Source organism: Plasmodium cynomolgi, chromosome 6 (genome assembly GCF_000321355.1).
Source record: "Plasmodium cynomolgi strain B DNA, chromosome 6, whole genome shotgun sequence".
Classification (NCBI taxonomy): domain Eukaryota; phylum Apicomplexa; class Aconoidasida; order Haemosporida; family Plasmodiidae; genus Plasmodium; species Plasmodium cynomolgi.
The window spans coordinates 189,140-207,285 of NC_020399.1; the positions used below are offsets into that span (position 1 = coordinate 189,140).

The window sequence follows — 18,146 nt, forward strand, 5'->3', positions numbered from 1 at the left end:
ATTGTGATCCTTCCAAGTGGCTAAGCAGAGTCATTTCCCTCCTCACTGGAGCAGATGTTTCTACCTCGATTCGCATTTTTTTTTTCAACGAACTAGGAACACACCGAAGAAGGAAAGGACTGCCACGAACTTGCGACCTTCCAACAAACGAATGTGTGCAGTGCATGTACAACGCGTGTGTGATGCACGTACGTAGGCAAGCGTTGGGGGGTAATTTCACCTTTTTGCGGGTGGGCCAAGTGGCAGCAGTGTGACGAACGAAGGGATTCAAAAAGGTTACATTGCGAAGGGAGTCACTACATTTAACGAACGCGGGTGATACAACATACAGTTATCACTTACACGGGTGAAAAAAACGTTTACTTAAAAAAAAAAAAAATACACTGCTGGGGGGGTGGGGACATACACTCCCCGTGGGTGCGCAATTCGACTGCAACCATCACCAGTTGCAGATCGACGTAACGTAAAAACGTTGTTCGTTCCCCTCGTCCAAGTTATGCTTCCCATGTGTGTGGGGTCTTCTTTCCAAGCAACGCGTTGTGCTTCTCCAACCCAGCTCCAATTAAGACACGTTGCAGAGGTGCACATGCACCACTTTTATGTACACGTCCCCCGAGTTATCACTTCGTATAACCGTGCAGGTGCTCCATGTGATCGATTCACACCATCTCCAGGACTGTAACGCCGCTTTCGCACTGACTATTCCGCACTGACTACTCCGAATTGGCTAGTCCAAACTGACTATTCCGAACGGACTATTCCGAATTGGCTACTCCGCACTGTTCGTCTCTCCCCCAAAGCGGCAAGTTGTTCCTCCTGTGAATCTCCATCAGTCGTCGATAAAGCCCCCGGTTCAAGTACTGGTTTGTAATTCGTGCCGACCCCAGGCAGTGGAAAAAGGTGGGCCTGTCCTTCTTCTCCCCCCTGCCGACGCTGCTCCTGCCGCTGCTCCTGCTCCTGCTGCTCCTCCTCAGGGAGTACACGTACTTGGTTTTTCCATTCCTTTTAACAATGAAGGGGAGGTAGAGGGTAACTATCTGTCCGGGGGAGAGTCCTATGTCTTTCTGCCTGAGCGTGAGGTACGCCGTCTCCCCCAGGTCATCCAGGGCAATCTTCGCTTCCTTTATCCTTTCGCTGTTGCGTATTTTGACGCAGATGGCTCGTCCCCTCCGCTTGTTTGCGGTGGGCGGCACGGTCAGCGGCGCATCTGCCGCATCTGCTTCTTCTGCTCCTGCTGCTTCCGCTCCTGCTGCTTCCGTCGCTGCTGGTGCCGCTTCGACCCCCAGCAGGTAGGACGGCGGGGCAGAGGCCACCCAGCGAAAGGCCCCCAACCTGCACCGCCCGCGAAGGTGCCGAAACAACCCACTCTCGTAATCACGACTGACATAAATAAAATTCTCCTTCACATCTCCACTCCTACTTCCCAGCATCTTCTTATAAACGACTGTCCATTGACATGATGATACAGCGTTCTTCTCACAACTCCGACCTCTCCCTTTTTTCGAGTTGTAAAGTTGGTGCAAATAATTTGTTATGTGCTTCTTCTGACCAATGGCATACAAATGGATGTCATTATTTGAGTCCAACACTGTTCCTTCTTCGACGTTTATTATGTGATTCCTAAAGCGCAGGTTGAATGAGGGTAGGTGCTTCTCCTGGAAGGCTCGGAACTCGGGCGACCGAAGCTGGTCCTTCGCCCACTGCAAGCCGCGGCCTGCCTGGGTGGCGGGGGTACCAGGGGTAGCGAGGGTAGCGGTTGCGGGGGGAGAGGCTTTTATGGGGAGAGCTACCTCGGCTGGATCTCTTCCCATCTCAACCGGGCCTCTTTCCCTCTCGGGTGAACCCCTTTCCCTCTCGACTGAGCCCCTTTCCCTCTCGGGTGAGCCCCTTTCCGACTCCCCCTCGCCTCTTCCGCTGCGCACGCCTCCCCCCCCCAAGTACAGCCCCAGCAGCGAGTGCATATCCACCCGCCCGTAGAGACACAAACCGCGCGTCTCCCTCCGGTTGTACTGACCAGCGGCCCGTCCCTCCATGAGCCTCTTAACATCACTCTTCCTGTGCAGGCAAAGAGGAAACAGAAACCTAGACAACTGCTTTTCCGAGAAGGAGGACAAAAAAAACGTTTGGTCTTTCTTCTCATCCCTACCCACAATTAATCTGTACCTCTTACGTGGGGTCCTCCGTGGAAGACCCTCCCCATCTGTGTCATCACCCACGTAGGGGAAGTCCCCATTAAACAGCCTATTCGCGTTCGCCTCATCGTTCGTGCTTATCATCGCGTAGTGACCAGTAGACACATAGGAGTAGTCCCACCCACCACCCCTCTCCCTACACACCTTCCTCATCATCCGCATGAGCAAGTTATACTTTACCTTCTCATTACACATGATATCCGCATTAGGGATATGCCCCTCCGAGTAGCTACGCAGCATGGGAATCAGCACCTGTTCAGTATACTCCTCATTAATGTTAATAATAAAAAGCTTTTTTCTCTTCGAACAAATTTTCTTCACGTATTTGAGGTCACTCTTGCTACAGTCTTGGTGTGCAAAGTGCAGAAAAAAATTGTGAATGTGAAATTTTTTTCTTTCCAATAATCGCAGTGCCATTAGGGAGTCCACCCCTCCGCTCAGCATATGAGCCACGCGTGGGTACTGCTCCATGCGCATGTTGCCTCGGGCGGCCGCACCGCCTAACAAGCGCTTACTCACCCGTCTGGAGAGCGGACCGCCTAACAAGCGCTTACTCACCCTTCTGCTTCCCACCCCTCTGCTTCTCACCCCTCCGCAGAGCCTCCCCAGGAAGCGCTCCACTCGACCTATCACATGCCCAACGAGGTGTTCCCCCTCCACGTGGATGGTGTAGAGGGAGCTCAACTGATTCACCACTCCTTCGAACCCCATGTTTAGAAAAACCCCCAAGTCGAGCTTCTTAAGCCCCTTTAGAAGAACCTGGAGGAAGCAACTCAAAACGATGTTGTCACTGAACCCATCGACTGTGATTAAAAATTTCTTCCTTCCAAGGATGCTTCGCCAGTGGGTTCTATCACCCGAGTGGCTATTTGGGGGGATAGACTGTTCAGGAGAGGGACAACTCGAATGCACTTCGCAGTCTTTTCCACTCGCTTTGCAGTCCTCTCCACTCGATTTGCAGCCCTCTCCACTCGCTTTGCAGTCTTCTTCACTCACTTCGCACTCCTGTTCTTCCCTCCCTTCCACCACATCCACAGCCACGTACAAATTCGAGTTGCACCTATCCACATATCTGTAAATGACTCCCTCCCTGACCTCATTAATGAAGTACCTTCTCCCTGCAGAACCCAACTTTGAATTATCCGTTAAGGTGAATTTCTTCCTGTCCAATGGTTCAGAAAAACTAACTCTACACACGTTCGTATATTCTCTCATCAGGTGTTTCATCTTTTCTTCCCTGTCAGTCATTCGTTGCAGTTCTTCAAAAACGTTTCGAATGTGCGCTTCGTATTTTTCGTTCCGTTTCTTCTCGTCACCACTGCAGTGTTCACTACTCAGATGTGTTACTGCACATCTATTTAGCTTGTTTACCGAGAGGGGAGTTCTCCCCTTGGAGAGTCTCCTTCGCAGGGCTCCTTTCACTATGTAGCATTTTGGGTTCTTCCATCTGTGGGTGCCTTTTTCATTCATGCTTGGCACATCTCCAACAGGGAGAGTTCTTCCACCTTCCACACGTTCGACTCGTTCCGATATCAGGAGTTGCGTAATCAGGATGGCGTGTAGGAGCGGCCGAAGGGTCATCAAGTGGGGGCAAGCGAGTAGTTAGAAGTGAGAAGTAGTTAGAAGTGAGAAGTAGTGAGGAGTGAGAAGCAGTGAGTAGTGAGAAGCAGTGAGGAGTGCGAAGCAGTGAGTAGTGAGAAGCACTGAGGAGTGGTCAGAAGTGCGCAGTGGAGGGGGGACTGGCAACAACTGAGCGAAGGGATGGGGGTGCACCCTTGTTCTGCGCCCACATGGCCATACTCTAATAGTGCTTCCCCACCCATCAATACTTTGCAACCGCGACGACTGAGAAGCCCCGTTTTTTTCTCTCCCAACCCACCGCTCTCCGAGCTGGTCTGTATTATCTTAACGCGAAATGGTTCCTCTTGCCAATAGGAGGATCAACACGAAGGAATGAAAAAATATGAGAGTTGTCATATCGGAGTGCCTGCAAAAATACGTAACAACCGATGGAGAGTGGCTACTTCCGGATTCCCACGTGGTATACCCATCCAAAAGAAAAGGGAAGGGCTCCCCACCACCACCTCCCTACTTTGCGCTGCAAAGTTAGTTAAGTGTTGCCCGTACAACCTGCTCTCGTTCACTTCATGCTTATGTGAGTTTTGCTGATCCACGAAGGAGTGCCTCCTTGACACGACACCGACAGGGGGGGACCTAATTAAATCTACCCCCTCTCTACAGTGAACCTGTGGTCACCTCCGCACGTTCCGCATTTTCGCATATGCCGCATATTGAAAGGGGAGAAAAACAACCTGTGCAGATTCACTCGATTAATCGGTATTGCCTCTACGAGCAAGCACCACCACCCCGGGGGGGAGGCGTGAACGTATTGCATTCGATGAGTTCCGACTCTTTGGTGCATCCCAACTTGGGTTCACGAGGTAGGTTATTCACTCCTCCACGTTGTCACATTTGACAAGCTAGCAATTTTTTTTTTCCCCTCTCTTCAACTTGGCTTGCCTGCTCAAATGATAAACGAAGCATTCTGTGTTCTCCTGCGCGCTCCTGTTGGCCCCCCACCACCACATCCACTTCGGACTCGATTACGCATAAGCTGTCAAGCGGTCCACGTACGTCTCCACCCCCGTTGGAAGGGATAAGCAAACTGGGCTAGTGGTGGGTGGGCACCTACAACACGGAGTGAAGAAGCTAACGTAGGGGAATCCCCATGTGGTGGGCATCTCCCACAAGGGACTGCATGCGGCCAATGGCCCGTTTACTTAACAAATAAATACTTAAAAAAAAAAGTTCGTTCAGGGGGGGGGAGGGCAAATCAGAGTGTTGCACACACAGGGTGAATGCGAAGCAAATGGGAAGGCCAGGAGGTGCGGGCGGCCATATGATGGGTGATAGCCGCCGCGCAGGGGAAGAAAAAAACAAAAATGAGACCCAAAATGGGTGCCAAAATGGGTGCCAAAATGGGTACCAAAATGGGAGAAAAAATTCACGTAAACGTGGAGGTAGAGGGACAACGTGGAGACTGTCTGTCGAGACGAAGGACCAACTCCTGACTATCCATGTGAAGGATTAATAAAATGATATGCAGAGGTGTGTGTGTGTGGGGGTGGGACAGAACAACGGATTGGACCTTCTCCATCCTGCGAGCATAAAATAGCAGCTGTATGTTACTCAAGATATGAGAGTAAAAGAAAAAAAGGGGGAAACGAAAAATGGCGTTTTTCTGTGTCCTATCCGCATGGGGGGCAAATGAACTGACAGCAGTGATGAAGAGGCTGCTATTGGGGGTGGGTGATAAAATAATTATGTTTGGCTTCTTCGCTTCTCCGACTGTTCGCCTTTTCGACTCTTCGCTTCTTGGCTCCTTCGCTTCTTCGCCTCTCTTCAAATGTGGTCCCTTTTTGTGGCGGCAGAGAACGCCCATCTAAAGACACATAAGTGGTCACGGAGCAATACACTGTCGCAGTGGCAATTGGACGCGAGTGGGTTGGGTATATCCCCACGCTTGCTCCTAGTACATCAGTACCACCCCATCCTAGTGAGACTCCCCCCGTTAGCCGAAGCAACTCTCGCAACTGTATTCCAAGTAAAGGTACCCATCCTCATCCTTGTACATTTCATAAAGCTCCTGCATCAGTAACCCCGTCTTTGGAATTACATTGTTCACAAAAAGGTATATGGTTTTTTCTCTAAATAATTTCATGCTGTTTCCATAGGCACTCTGATTTATGTGTTGGTGAAGGATAAACTTGAACTCCCCAACGAGCATATTCATAGGTACTAAAAATTTTTTTTTTTCTATTTCTGGGAGATTGGATCGATTGGCTTTTTCGCACACCACGGGGATTCTGTTGGGGTACTTGGCTCTGATTTTGTGCGTCTCGGCGACTCGGCTTTCGAACGGCACTTCTTCCTTCAGGGACGGCATGGCGGCGGTGAGAGGCGTGTCAGTTGTGGGGGGGGTGCCGGTAGTGAGAAGCATGTCAGCAGGGAGAGGGGTGCCACCAATGAGAGGCGTGCCAGCGGTGAGAGAGGTTCCACCAGCGAGAGAGGTACCACCAATGAGAGGTGTGCCAGCGGTGAGAGAGGTACCACCCGTGAGAGACGTGCCACCCGTGAGAGAGGTACCACCCGTGAGAGACGTGCCAGCAGTGCGGGAAAGCTACGCCGCAGACGTAACGGTGCTGAACCTGATGGGACCCCTCGGCGTTGCGCGACAAGTGCAACCGTGGGTGGGTAACCACTCCTCTGCGTAGTTCGTTCGTCTGGCTAATCCGTTCGTTTAGGTAGTTCGCTCGTCTGGCTAATTCGTTTTTTCCGCTTCTCCCACTGCTCCCCTTTCTCCCGCCGCTACCCCTTCACGTCGTGAGAGCTACTTGCAGCCACTTCCGCGCGCAGAGGACGCCAATCCTGTAGGTCTGCGTCCTTAACGTACACATGCGTGATGCTGGCTGTTGCGCAATTTGCTTGTGTATGCTCCGCTTGGGGGGAGTGCACTTCGTCTTAGGTGCCCCTTCTGTCGTGGATGCCTCTCCTGTCGTGGAAGTCTCTCCTGTCGTGGATGCCTCTCCTGTCGTGGATGCCCCTTTTGTTGTGGATGCCCCTTTTGTTGTGGATGCCCCTTTTGTTGTGGTTCCTTCCACTCAGCCGCGCACGCCTATTCGACCGCGCTGTCTTCCCAGAAGGGCCCTCTGAAAAGAAGATACAGTTGGCCGTGCCTTTGAAGGTGACTCTTCTTCAGGAGGCAAATATTTTCCAAATGTGTGCGCGCGACGAATGTATGTCGTTCTGCGCGGATGCACATGCGTGCGCTTTCAATATGGATGCAGATTTATTTCTTTCTTCCTTTCGCTCGACGCGAAGTTCGTTAGAATCGGAAAAAAAAAAAAAGCGGAATGGTGCAGCGGTGAAATGGGGAAGTGGTGAAGCGGCGGAATGACGGGGTGGCGAAATGACGGGATGGCGAAATGACGGGGTGGCGAAATGACGGGATGGCGTAATAACGGGGTGGCGGAACCCCCACTTATTAACTGCGCGCAAATATACTGACCCCCGCGCACTCAAACCGCTCGCACGTGCTATGTGCGTCAGCATGCGCGCGGGAACACAGCGTAAAAAAAACGCAGCGCAACGCAAAAAAAACACAACACAACGCTAACAGAATACAACGCTAACAAAACATTCCCATTTCACTTTTACACTTTTGTGCCTACACCTGTGCGCACATCATTTGGGCATCACTTTGGCATCACTTTTCGCATCACTTTTCGCGGCCGTATGCATACCCCCCCCCCACGTGCTGCACAAGCAGAAAGACTCTCGCTGACCCGCCCGCATGGCCCAGACTTTGGAAATTTACGAAATATGTTTTAACATAATTTATGGCAGTGCACGCTCTCCATGCATAGTGTGCGATGGTTAAAGGGTGGGAAAAAAAATGAATAAAGGAAAACATAAGGGGAAGAAAAACAAAGAGAAAAAAAAAACAAGTCAAATAAAGCGAAGTGAAATAATGCGAAGTGAAAAAAAAAAAAAAAAAAACAGTTGTAGCGCCTCTCATGGTGGAAGCAGCTATCGTGGTGGCGGTGAACGCCTGCACGCTTTGGGGCCAACTCTTTTTCAATTTATGCAAAAAAAAAAAATAAATAATAAAATGGGACAAAGGCAATGTGGCAGCACATCGGCATGGGGAGTGGGTAGCGCAAAGGATGAAAAATGAGATGAGGGCGTCTCTCCACTACGTCGCTGTACCGGTTCGACCTGTGCGCGTTTGCGGCGTGGCGGCACGTCAGCACTTAAAAGAGGGGATCCCCCAAGCGCCCCAGTGCCACCTGCATAAGTACAGCTCCTCTTACATGCGGGGGCGCAGACACACAAAAACGGACACAGGGAGACGCAAATAGCCACGTATGGAGCAAGACTTCCGGGGTAGAAAAAAGACAAACGGATTATATGTCAATCTTTTTCACCAACCAATCGTTGAAGCAACGGGGGGGGCATGGGGGGACACTACCCCCCCAGCGGCATTGCCGTCCCTGCGCTTGCGCCGCACGTACTTCTTCTTTCGTCCAGCTCCGTGGGCCGTTTGGTGGCCAGTATTGCGTCCATTCCCACGACCTATATTGCGTCCATTCCCACGACCTAAATTGCGTCCATTCCAATGACCTACCTTCTGCTCCTCCCGGTGACTCTTCCAAATGGTTCGTTTCACCTGTTTGCCTTGTCTGGTCACATCTGCATGGAGGGAGGGCGTAGCGGACATGTCACGAGTAGACTAGCAGTGGTGAGTGGAAGCACAGCACACTCGATGTAAACCGCTAACTTCAAACGTGTAAGCATGCACACTGCTTCTCCACACCGCTTCTCCACACTGATGTGAATTCTTTTTCCTTTTTTTTTTTTTGAGTCACCCTGTACAGTATATATTGATCCACTTACCTTTGGGTCCATCTCGCGCATCGTCCTCACGTTCGATTTTCTCAACGATAATTTCACGGCCCTACGGGGGTGGATGAAGAAACGGGGGTGTACGGGGCAAAAGGGGGCAAAGCTGGCCAGCCGAGCTAGCCACACCATCCGCGCAACAAAGCGGAAAGGTAATCGGAAAGGTAATCGGAAAGGTAATCGGAAAAGTAATCGAAAAGGTAATCAAAAAGCTGATCGCAATGGTAATCGCAAAGCTGATCGCAATGGGGGCGCGGAGGGCCCCATCCGCTTGGCTTACGTTTACTGAGTGGCCGTGAAACATCTCGATGGCCTTCTTAACGGCGCTTCTGTTTTGGAAGAGGACAAAGGAGACTCCCTGCGGGGGGGGGAAGCGCGCAGGTGGGAAGCGCACAGGTGAGTAGCGTACAGGTGAGTATCACACAGGTGAAAGTATCACACATGTGAAAGTAGCACACAGGTGACCGACGCGGAATAGACGTGGCGCGGCCGATGCAGACCAGTGAGGCCAAGTGCCTCTCCCAACATACACACACACGAGTGGCGTTCTCTTTCGGGGAGGCACAATAACCTCGTCTCTGCTCTCACCATGGAGATGCTCGTCCGTTCATCCCTCAAAACGCGGATGCCTGCGGAGAAAAGGGGAGACACGCAAAAGTAGCGCGATTAGGGTGCAAAATGGGTACTGCTAACACTGCTGGGGGCCAATCCACACACACGGAGGGGGGCAGACGGGCAGACACACACATGGAGAGGGGCAGACGGGCTGACTCCCACGCGTGCAGTACTTTTAATCTGGTCGATGTCCTTCAACAGCTTGTACAAATCTGACTCGTTTATTTTTCGATCCAAATTTTTTATGCACACAGATTTCTTGCGGCTGAAGTTGGTCTTCTCTCCCATCATGTTGATTCGTAGCACATAGCCCTCGTGGACCATGCCCTGTTTGGGGGGGGGACGAGAACCAAATGAGAGGAAGGGTGAACCAAATGAGAGGAAGGGTGAACCAAGTGAGAGGGAGGGTGGAGGGTGAACCACGTGAGAGTTAGGGTGAACCACGTGAGAGTTAGGGTGAACCACGTGAGAGTTAGGGTGAACCACGTGAGAGTTAGGGTGAACCACGTGAGAGCGACGATGAACCACGTGAGAGCGACGGTGAACCAAACGAGGCTGCCTCGCGCAGAACAAAGCGACGCCCCTTCCCCCTTCACGCCAATCTGCGATACAAGGGGATCATCTGCACCCTTTACAAGGGATAAGGCCTTACGTTTTTGTTAAGCAAGTCAGGCAAGCTCTCCTCCTTCTTCAGTGTGATGAAGGCGTTCTGGTTGTCCTTGGCGTCCTGACATGGGGGCACGAGAGGGGTTGCAATTTAGTGGGTGGGCTCATGTCCGTTCGTGTGGACTCGCGTAATATGGAGTGGGTGAGTCAGGGCAGGACAGGATAGAACAGGACAGGACAGGACAGGGCAGGACAGGGCAGGACAGGACAGGACAGGGCAGGACAGGGCAGGACAGGACAGGACAGAACAGGACAGGACAGAACAGGACAGACCATAACACCACTGCACTGCACTGCGCTGCACTGCACAGCTGAGTGCATCTCGGGGCTGCCTATCCACCCAACACACACATACACACTTACAGTAAATTTCTTTAAAATGACTCCCAATTTTTTTCTGTCGACGTAGGCCTCCTCCATGGGTTGAGATCGGAATCGGACCTGATAGTCAGAAGGGGGTGGTAACGAATGCACATGTGAGCAGTCATGTGAAGCTGTATAATAAGTTTCCGTGTGTCGTCCCCAACGCGGTGGGAGCATCTATATCTGCGTTTTCATTCACATATGCTCAGACGAAGTACCGATTCAACGGCGGACTCCTTCACGCCCAACAATTTAAGCAGCTTCCACTTCCGCATGCCCTTAAATGGTACATTCCCAATAAAAACGGTTCGCTTGGCTTTATCTGTTAGGTAGAGAAAAAAAAAGAAAAAAAATTAACTTCCACACATGCGAGATTTTTTTTTCTCCTCTCATGGGGAACCCACACTGTTAGCGTAGCAAACGAGCCTCTTCGTCCTCCCCATTTGTTCACCCTTGTAGACTTACCTTCCTGCGTGACTTCGTCGCCACGTCGGGGCTCCGCTTGGGTCTTCTCCCTGGTTGTGGGCTGCTTCTCATTGGCCTTACCACCTAGAAGGTCATTTGGGCAAAAAAAAAAAAAAAAGGGGGAGATGGGGAGATGGGGAGATGGGGTGATGCGTAGATGGGCACCGCTACACAAATAGCGTCGCAGGGAATAGACTCCTTTCTGCCACTGTGGAAGGAACACAAATGCGTAACACCTCCCTCGCGTGTCCGGCTATTCAATTGTGCTACTTTGGAGCTGTTCCATTCCCCCACGTACCTTCCTCATTAGACCGAGGAGGCCTCTCATTCTTCTTCAAAAATGAAACGACCGATGAGATCTGCTTCCCTTCTGTTTGCCCCTCGTCTTGGCTCATCTCCAAGGAGCCTCCAGAATCACCACCTTCTTCGCTGCCCCCCGAGGCACTACTTCCTTCGTGTTTCTCCAAAATGTCCCTTTCCTTTTTTTCCCCCACTTTTTTTTGTTTTTTTTTTTTTTTTTTTGTTTTTTTTTTCTTTTTTTATCTTTTTGTCTCTCCGGTTGGGCTTCCTGAAGTCCTGGTTGTCCTCCTTCCCCGTTGGGTTCGTTTCCGGGTGGTCATCGTTTGCCACCTCGACGCTTTGCTGCCCTCCGTTCGTTTCACCACCGCTCGTCATCTTACCGTTTGCTTTGCTTTGCTCTGCTTTGCTTTTTTTTTTTTTTTTTTTTTTTACAAACGTGGGGAGTTCTCTCACAGGAGGTTCGTTCACTCTACTATGTCCTTTCCCAACTGTCCTCAGATTATTATTACGGGAGGAGCCGTAGGATATATATAGCAGAATCAAACACACGTGGTTTTCTCATCATGCGGGTCATCTCAATAGTAGGGATGTTGCACGAAATGAATTATTAACCAGGTAATCTACCCACCAACAGATTTTCTCAAATCTTTTTTTTTTTTTTAAAGTTAAATGGTTTTCTGCCTTCACTCGGTTTGCCATTTCAGCCCCCCATACAGGAGGGTAATTTATATGCTTTTGCAGGAGGGAATGGCAAACCGAGTGAACGTCGCAACCATGTGGCTGCACCGCTTAGCTGCTGTGCCGCTGTGCCGTTCCTATTTCCCCTTTTCGGCGCGCACTGTCAAATGGCTGGCTATTAAATCCGGCGCGACGTAAAAAAAAAAAAAAAAAAAAAAAAAAAAAAAACTACTTCTCAGTTGTTTGCAAATGAAAAGGCACAGAACAGGAGACTCAGCAGAAACGCGGAGAAGGGGAAAAACAGGATGGGGGGGAAATAAAGTAACTCGTGGGGAGATCGTCATCCATTTTGCTTCCCTCCACTTGGCCCATGCGGTTAATCCTCGTCCTTTCGCCCCCTTCACCCCGTCGCCCCTCCGCTTCTCCGCCTCTCCGCTTCTCTGCTTCTCTGCTTCTCTCCCCCGCCAAGACGCAGTGCTGCCTACTTTTCCCGGTCGGCGTATGGGTCCTGAACCACCACCAACGTGTAATCTTTGTCCGGAGCGATCATTATTTCGTGCTTCTTCGATCGCAAGCGCAGGAAGGTGATGTCGTTCTGTGGGGAAGGGACGGGAATGAAAGCAACGAAGGAAGGAATGAAAGCAACGAAGGAAGGAAACGAAAATAAAAGAAAGGAGGGAAAGCAACAACACGAAAGGGACGTAAGAGGGGGGATGTGCCATGGCGCAGGGGTGCGCCTAAATGGCCAGCCGAGCTGTGCGGCCGAGCTGAGCGGCCCAGCTGAGCGACCCAGCTAATGCCTTCCGCTTCGCCGTCACCAGCGCACTCACCTGGGGATCCAACTCCCTAATGACATCCCGGGCCTTATTCGAAAGCTGCGTCAGCAGGGACGCGTGCAGATCCGACTGCTGCTGATCGAAGGTACTTTTTATTATTAACCCCTCCCTGTTGACCACCAGGATGCCAACAACCCCCTTGTGACTCTTTATCCTGTTTAGGATTTCTTCCGCCTCGCTCTGCAGTAAGGAGGGAGGAGCAGCGAGTGACGGGCGAGGTGGACGGGCGAGGTGGATGAACCAAGTTGACGGACCAAATAGACATACTACCTTCCTCTATACCTCCCTCTGTACCTCCCTCTATACCCCTCCGCGCAAGCAAAAGGCCCATCAGCGTAGGGCGCCCTATTGCTTTAGCGCATTCTCTGGCTTGTTAATGAGCGAAGAGGTGGGTCTCTATAGACAGGCAGGCAGGACGGCTCTCTCCTCAGTAGCTGTTTTCATCTTAACATCCCACTCAACTGTCACTTCGCATAGAGGGACGCGCAGAGGGGGTACCCGCTCCGGGAGGTTCACAGTCGAACGGATCATCCGTCCGTCAGCCTGTCTGCCTGTCCGTCTCCTCCCTCCGCAAGGTTATTTATTTATTTTTTTGTGTTACCATTTTTGCTATGTCCTATGCTACGATGGGTGGATGGATCGATCGATTGTTTTTTTTTTTCTTCCTGTTCTTTTTCTTCCGCTTCTTCTTCTTCGACGCCTTCGCTAACCCACGGATGGACACTCGAACGATGCGGAAAGTAAATCAAAGAGGACACACGCGCGTCTCGTGTGGTCTGGTCGGGGTGAGGGAAACTCCAGCACGTGGTAGGGCAAACGTGTGGACCGCGAGGCGAACATACTCATTTGCGGTTTGCGATTTGAAATTTGCGATTTGAGGTTTGCCATTTGAGGTTTGCGATTTGAGCATTCGGCATTATCCCTCCAGCGTTCCTTTTCTTGTGAGCAGACAATCCCAATCGGCTGCTTCTCTTTTTAACTCCCTCGTGGGGATTAACTCACTTTTCAATTCCCAAAGGCGCCTCCCTCCCCAGCACGTCGCGTGTGTGCACAAAAAAATAAAAAACGGAGGAGCGCAGGAAGGGCGAAGTGAAGCGGCACAGGGATGGCGAATGAAGCGGCGCAGGGATGACGAACTAAAGCGGCGTAGCAAATGCGAACGCTGCACCGGATGGCCCTTTCGCAGACGCAAGGAACGTCTACAAGCCGAGTCACCAAAGAAACAAAGACGCTCGGGTTACACCTTTTAGAAAGAAGGCACCTCCTAAGGGTGGACTCGCGCACGCAGGGCAGCGGTTTGACGCAACTATGAAGGGACACCCCTCCGCGGAGGCCCCCCACGCAGGGCAGCGGTTTGACGCAGGTGCACACACTTCATTTGCACCGCACTGGGTCGCCACGTGGTCCACCTGCCCCGCCTGACCGGACTGACCGGACTGACCGGACTGACCAGCCTAACCCGACTGACCAGCCTAACCCGACTGACCCGCCTAACCCGCCTAACCCGACTGAGCAACTTGCCCCATTTCCCCTGCCCGCAACTCCACGAACACAATAGATGACACCCTCCGGAGGGGGCTCGAAAAAGTTCACAAAAGTTGCAGTCGAAAATGATTCTGCTTTGTTCGCTTGCGTGCACAGACACGCATGGATAAAGGAAGGGCCGCGAACAGGGCCTCAAAAAGGGCCTCAAAAAGGGCCTCAAAAAGGGCCTCAAAAAGGGCAGCGAAAAGGGCCTCAAAAAAACCCTCGAAAAGCCCCGCGAAGGTGGACACAAATGGAAGCACGGGGGCAGCGAGCCAAACGGAGGAGAGCGCGCCACGCCGAGAGCGGCAAGACGCGAGACAAAAAAAAGCTTCAAACAAATCGGCGGTCACGCTGCCGCTGTTGGCGATGTTGACGATGTTGGCGGTAACGCTGCCGCTGTTGGCGAGGCTGACCTCGGTGACGATGCGTAACTCACGCGTATGCTCGAAGCTGGGGAGAGGGGGAGCTCCGTAGCAGCCCCTAAAAAAAGCAGCCCCTTAAAAAAGCTACCCCCTCTCAGGCTGCCTCACGTGCGTAATGAGCTGAACGCACTTAACGAGCTCAATAAGTTTGGCTCCTCTTACAGATGGTGGAACAGGTCGAAGGAGTCGTTGCTCTTGGGCGCCTTCGTGTTGAGGAAAGGCTTCGTACGTCCTGCACCCTTGCCGCTTTTCCCCGTGCTGCTCCTGTTAGCAGAACCACCCCCGATGGTCCTGCTCCGTCTCCCGTCGCTGCTGCTCACCTGGTTCAACGGCACCTTTTTAGTGCCCACCAGCGTCTGACACTCCTTCCTCAGTTTGATTTTCTCCAGCAGCCTCGCGATGTGTGGCGACTTCACGGACCGACTCGGAATGTGCATGCTCTTCCTCATCTCCCCGGGGGATGTCACATCGAAGTATCCGAACTTGTACGTGTCCGGCGCGTTCACCGGCTTGCGGGCGTTCGCACCGGTGGCGCTGCTGTTGGTGGTGCCGTTATTAGTGTCTGTGCTAACAGCGGTGTTGACACTGTTCATACTGCTGTTAACGCCGCCGGTACTGCCGCTAACACCGCTCACACTGCTGCTAACACCGCTCACACCGCTAACACCGCTAACACCGCTCACACCGCTAGCACCGCTCACACCGCTCACACTGCTGGCACTCCTGTGGGCGGAGCCGCCCCGCTGGGCGGACTTCCTTCTCTCCGCGGAGGGGCCGGACCGGTGGGGCCGGCTGTCCGCCCGCTTGGTGTTGCCCATGCCGACCACCCGCTCGTGCGCAGCCACGCCGCTGACCCCTGGGGAAACACCCATCTTCTCCTTCCTGCTAATCAACTCCTCATAGTAAGCAATCAGGTCGTCCTTCCTCTTAAGCTCACCACCCAACTGACTGCCCACCTCTTCGTATTTCTCCTTCTCGACCTTTTCCAACTGTCTCTTTTTTAAATCAAAATCCATCCTTGCCTTTGCTAAGTAAGCATCCATATCGTCCTTCACTTTTTTCTTATCCACAGAACTCACCATCATAAGTCCATCCCCAGATGACCGCAACAGGTTATCCTTCCTATCATGGTACTCCTTCTCAAGTAGAGACAGTTTTTCTTTCTCAATTTTATTATTCTGTGCAAGTTTCTCCTCCATTTTCGTTGCTTCCTTTTTCTTCTCCTCATAATCGAGTTTCTCCTTTTTCGTCATATCATGCATGTGAGAGAGTTCCTTTTCCACCTCCCTTTCCTTTTCTCTCAGCTTTGTGAACTCCTCCTTTTTTTCCTCCAGTAAGGTGTCTAACTTGGTCTCTTTATTTTCTTCATCCATCACTTGCCTGCGCAGCTCACTAGTGAGGGCATATATTCTTTGTACTTCTTTTTCCTTTCTCCAAACCTCGTTTTGTTCTTCGTTTATTTTTTCCTTCACACAGTCTATGGCCTTTTGCAACTCCCTTAGGAATGCTTCACTCGCGGGGGAGTGTGCGTCAAGGGGGTTCTCGCGCTGGAGGGACCTTTCCACGTCGGTTGTCTTCACCTCGTTCGATGGAAGGGGCACACTAGGGAGTACCCCATCTAGAGGGACACCTAGAGGGACACCTAGCGGGACACCTAGCGGACCATCTAGCGGACCACCTAGCAGACCACTCAGGAGACCACCTAGGAGACCTTCTAGCGGACCACCTAACAACCCCTCCAGCTTGCCCCCCTCGCGTAGAACCAACTTGCGTGCCTCCTCCTGGTAACTTCCAATCTCACCATCTATCGATTTCTTCTCCTTAACCAACTCGTTCAGAAGGCTCTCGCTGGCGTTGCTTCGTTCCCCTTCGACCTTCCCTCGCATCGTCTTTTCCTCCTGCGCAAGTACCTCTAACTGCATTTCGCGTTCTTCCATCTCCGTGGCTAACTCCTTAACTTTACCTTCCATCTCGTGACACTTCTTCCTCTCCTCCACCTCTTCCCTCCTCGCAGTCTCCATCAGGTCTTCCACGTCTTCTATCTCCCTGTTGATTCCTCCTAAAACGGAACTTAGTTCTTTCCTCGTCCGGATGCTTCCGTCCAAGCCATACTTAATCACACTCAAGAAATTCTCCTGTGATGACAGCTGGTTTTGCATGAACTGCATCTGTGACTTGAGCCGGTCATTGTCCGATTTGGCTTCGCTCCTCCGTATGGCTAGCTTCTCCTTCTTGTGGGTCAGTTCTCGTTCCTTCCCGAGCAGGGCGTCCCTCTCCTCCTCCTGCGATAAGCGTGGGGGTTAGCACGTTAGCGTGTTGGCGGTGTTGGCGGTGTTAGCGTGTTAGCATGTTAGCGGTGTTAGCGTGTTGGCGTGTTGGCGGTGTCAACTGGGTAAACCGTGTCAACTGGGTAAACAGCGTCCACTGGGTAAACCGCGTCAACCCCGTCAACCCTGTTAGCGGTAAGGGGGAAGCGAAAACCCCACTAGGGGCCAACCTCGTTATCGACGAGCGGCGCAACGATTGACACGCGCGGGGTAGGCACCACGGCTTTGCCCCTTTTTCCCGCTGCTTTGCCCTACCAGGCGCCCCCTCTGCACGACCAGGCCGTCCCGCGCGGCGACCGCGGCAGCCGAGGCCTCCTCGATGCCCCTCAACTCCTCCTCCCGCTCCCCCTCCATCTTCATGCAGTCATTCTGTAGCACCGAAATGCGCTCAGTGTTCAGGTGGGTCAAAATATGAAACGACTCAAAGGCCTCCTTGTGCTGGTTAATTTGGTAATCGACCTCTTTTATTTTGTTCACAATGTTAGCAGATTCGTTCCTCATGTAATGGACGTCCGTTTGGAGCAGGGCTAGTTCCTTCTTCGACGTTTCGTACGCCTCTTTCCTCTCTGTCATTTGAAGATTGACCTTGTCTTCTACCTTATTCAGCTTTGCTGCAACCGCGTCTGCCTCATCTCCCTTGTTCTTTACGTTAAGAAGGGACTCCTCAAACGCCCTGAACAAAATGCTGAAATTTTCGCAAGCCTCGTGAAAATTGACATTTGTCTCCAAGTAGTAGTCGCAACTGAGTTTGCACACATCTCCTATTTTTTTTAGAAACAGGTACTCGTCCTCTAGCTCTCTCTTCTTTGTCTTGTTTTGGGATTCCATCAGAGAGACTGCCTCGGACAGGGGGGAACGAAAAAAAGTGGTTTGCTCATGGGTTGTCCTTCGAGATCGGATAGATGCAGCATCCCACAATGGTATCTCTACACATTAGGAAAGAGATACTTATCCCCGTATACACTTTTTTTTTTTTTCCCCACAGCCATTGCTTACTCCTATTACGAGAGCTATCCGTGAGCTCTATGAGGGCGTCCATCCTGCTGTTGAACTCCTTCTTCACCGTGTTGCTCCTGTGGCAGGACTCGTCAGACCTGTCCGCGTCGCTTCTCCTCTCCCAGTTTCTGACATTGGGTGAGCACTCCCCGCTCAACATCGTCACTAACGGTCTCTTCTACAGAACTGCGCACACACACAAGTTCGGAGAAAAAAATACGAACAAGGAATATACACAAGTGGGGGACACAAACAGGTTTGCAATTATGACAAAAAAAAAAAAAAAAAAAAAAAAAA

At 51.7% G+C, this 18,146-nt stretch overlaps 5 protein-coding genes across 5 annotated transcripts; all 5 read right to left on the reverse strand.

Annotated features, from left to right (window-relative positions):
- Positions 1–755: 755 nt before the first annotated feature.
- PCYB_061410 (tRNA methyltransferase) lies at positions 756–3,662 on the reverse strand (the record flags this gene model as incomplete). Its single annotated transcript, XM_004221308.1, has 3 exons — positions 756–1,718; positions 1,818–2,539; positions 2,747–3,662. The coding sequence occupies 3 exons, from the start codon at positions 3,660–3,662 to the stop codon at positions 756–758; spliced, it is 2,601 nt and encodes an 866-aa protein (XP_004221356.1).
- A 2,101-nt stretch (positions 3,663–5,763) lies between these two features.
- Positions 5,764–6,649, reverse strand: PCYB_061420 (microtubule-associated protein 1 light chain 3 putative; the record flags this gene model as incomplete). The annotated part of the gene is made up of 2 exons (XM_004221309.1): positions 5,764–6,123; positions 6,587–6,649. 2 exons carry the CDS (start codon positions 6,647–6,649, stop codon positions 5,764–5,766), a joined length of 423 nt encoding a protein of 140 aa, XP_004221357.1.
- Positions 6,650–7,436: 787 nt separating this feature from the next.
- On the reverse strand, positions 7,437–11,158 carry PCYB_061430 (RNA binding protein putative; the record flags this gene model as incomplete). Its single annotated transcript, XM_004221310.1, has 11 exons — positions 7,437–7,509; positions 8,267–8,444; positions 8,649–8,709; positions 8,935–9,012; positions 9,243–9,283; positions 9,443–9,596; positions 9,922–9,996; positions 10,095–10,376; positions 10,517–10,620; positions 10,764–10,847; positions 11,062–11,158. 11 exons carry the CDS (start codon positions 11,156–11,158, stop codon positions 7,437–7,439), a joined length of 1,227 nt encoding a protein of 408 aa, XP_004221358.1.
- A 1,064-nt stretch (positions 11,159–12,222) lies between these two features.
- Positions 12,223–12,757, reverse strand: PCYB_061440 (roadblock/LC7 family member; the record flags this gene model as incomplete). Its single annotated transcript, XM_004221311.1, has 2 exons — positions 12,223–12,336; positions 12,572–12,757. Coding segments are annotated over 2 exons (300 nt in total), but the record flags the coding sequence as incomplete, so codon positions are not given.
- Positions 12,758–14,684: 1,927 nt separating this feature from the next.
- Positions 14,685–18,009, reverse strand: PCYB_061450 (hypothetical protein; the record flags this gene model as incomplete). Its single annotated transcript, XM_004221312.1, has 3 exons — positions 14,685–16,808; positions 17,109–17,689; positions 17,859–18,009. 3 exons carry the CDS (start codon positions 18,007–18,009, stop codon positions 14,685–14,687), a joined length of 2,856 nt encoding a protein of 951 aa, XP_004221360.1.
- Positions 18,010–18,146: the final 137 nt, after the last annotated feature.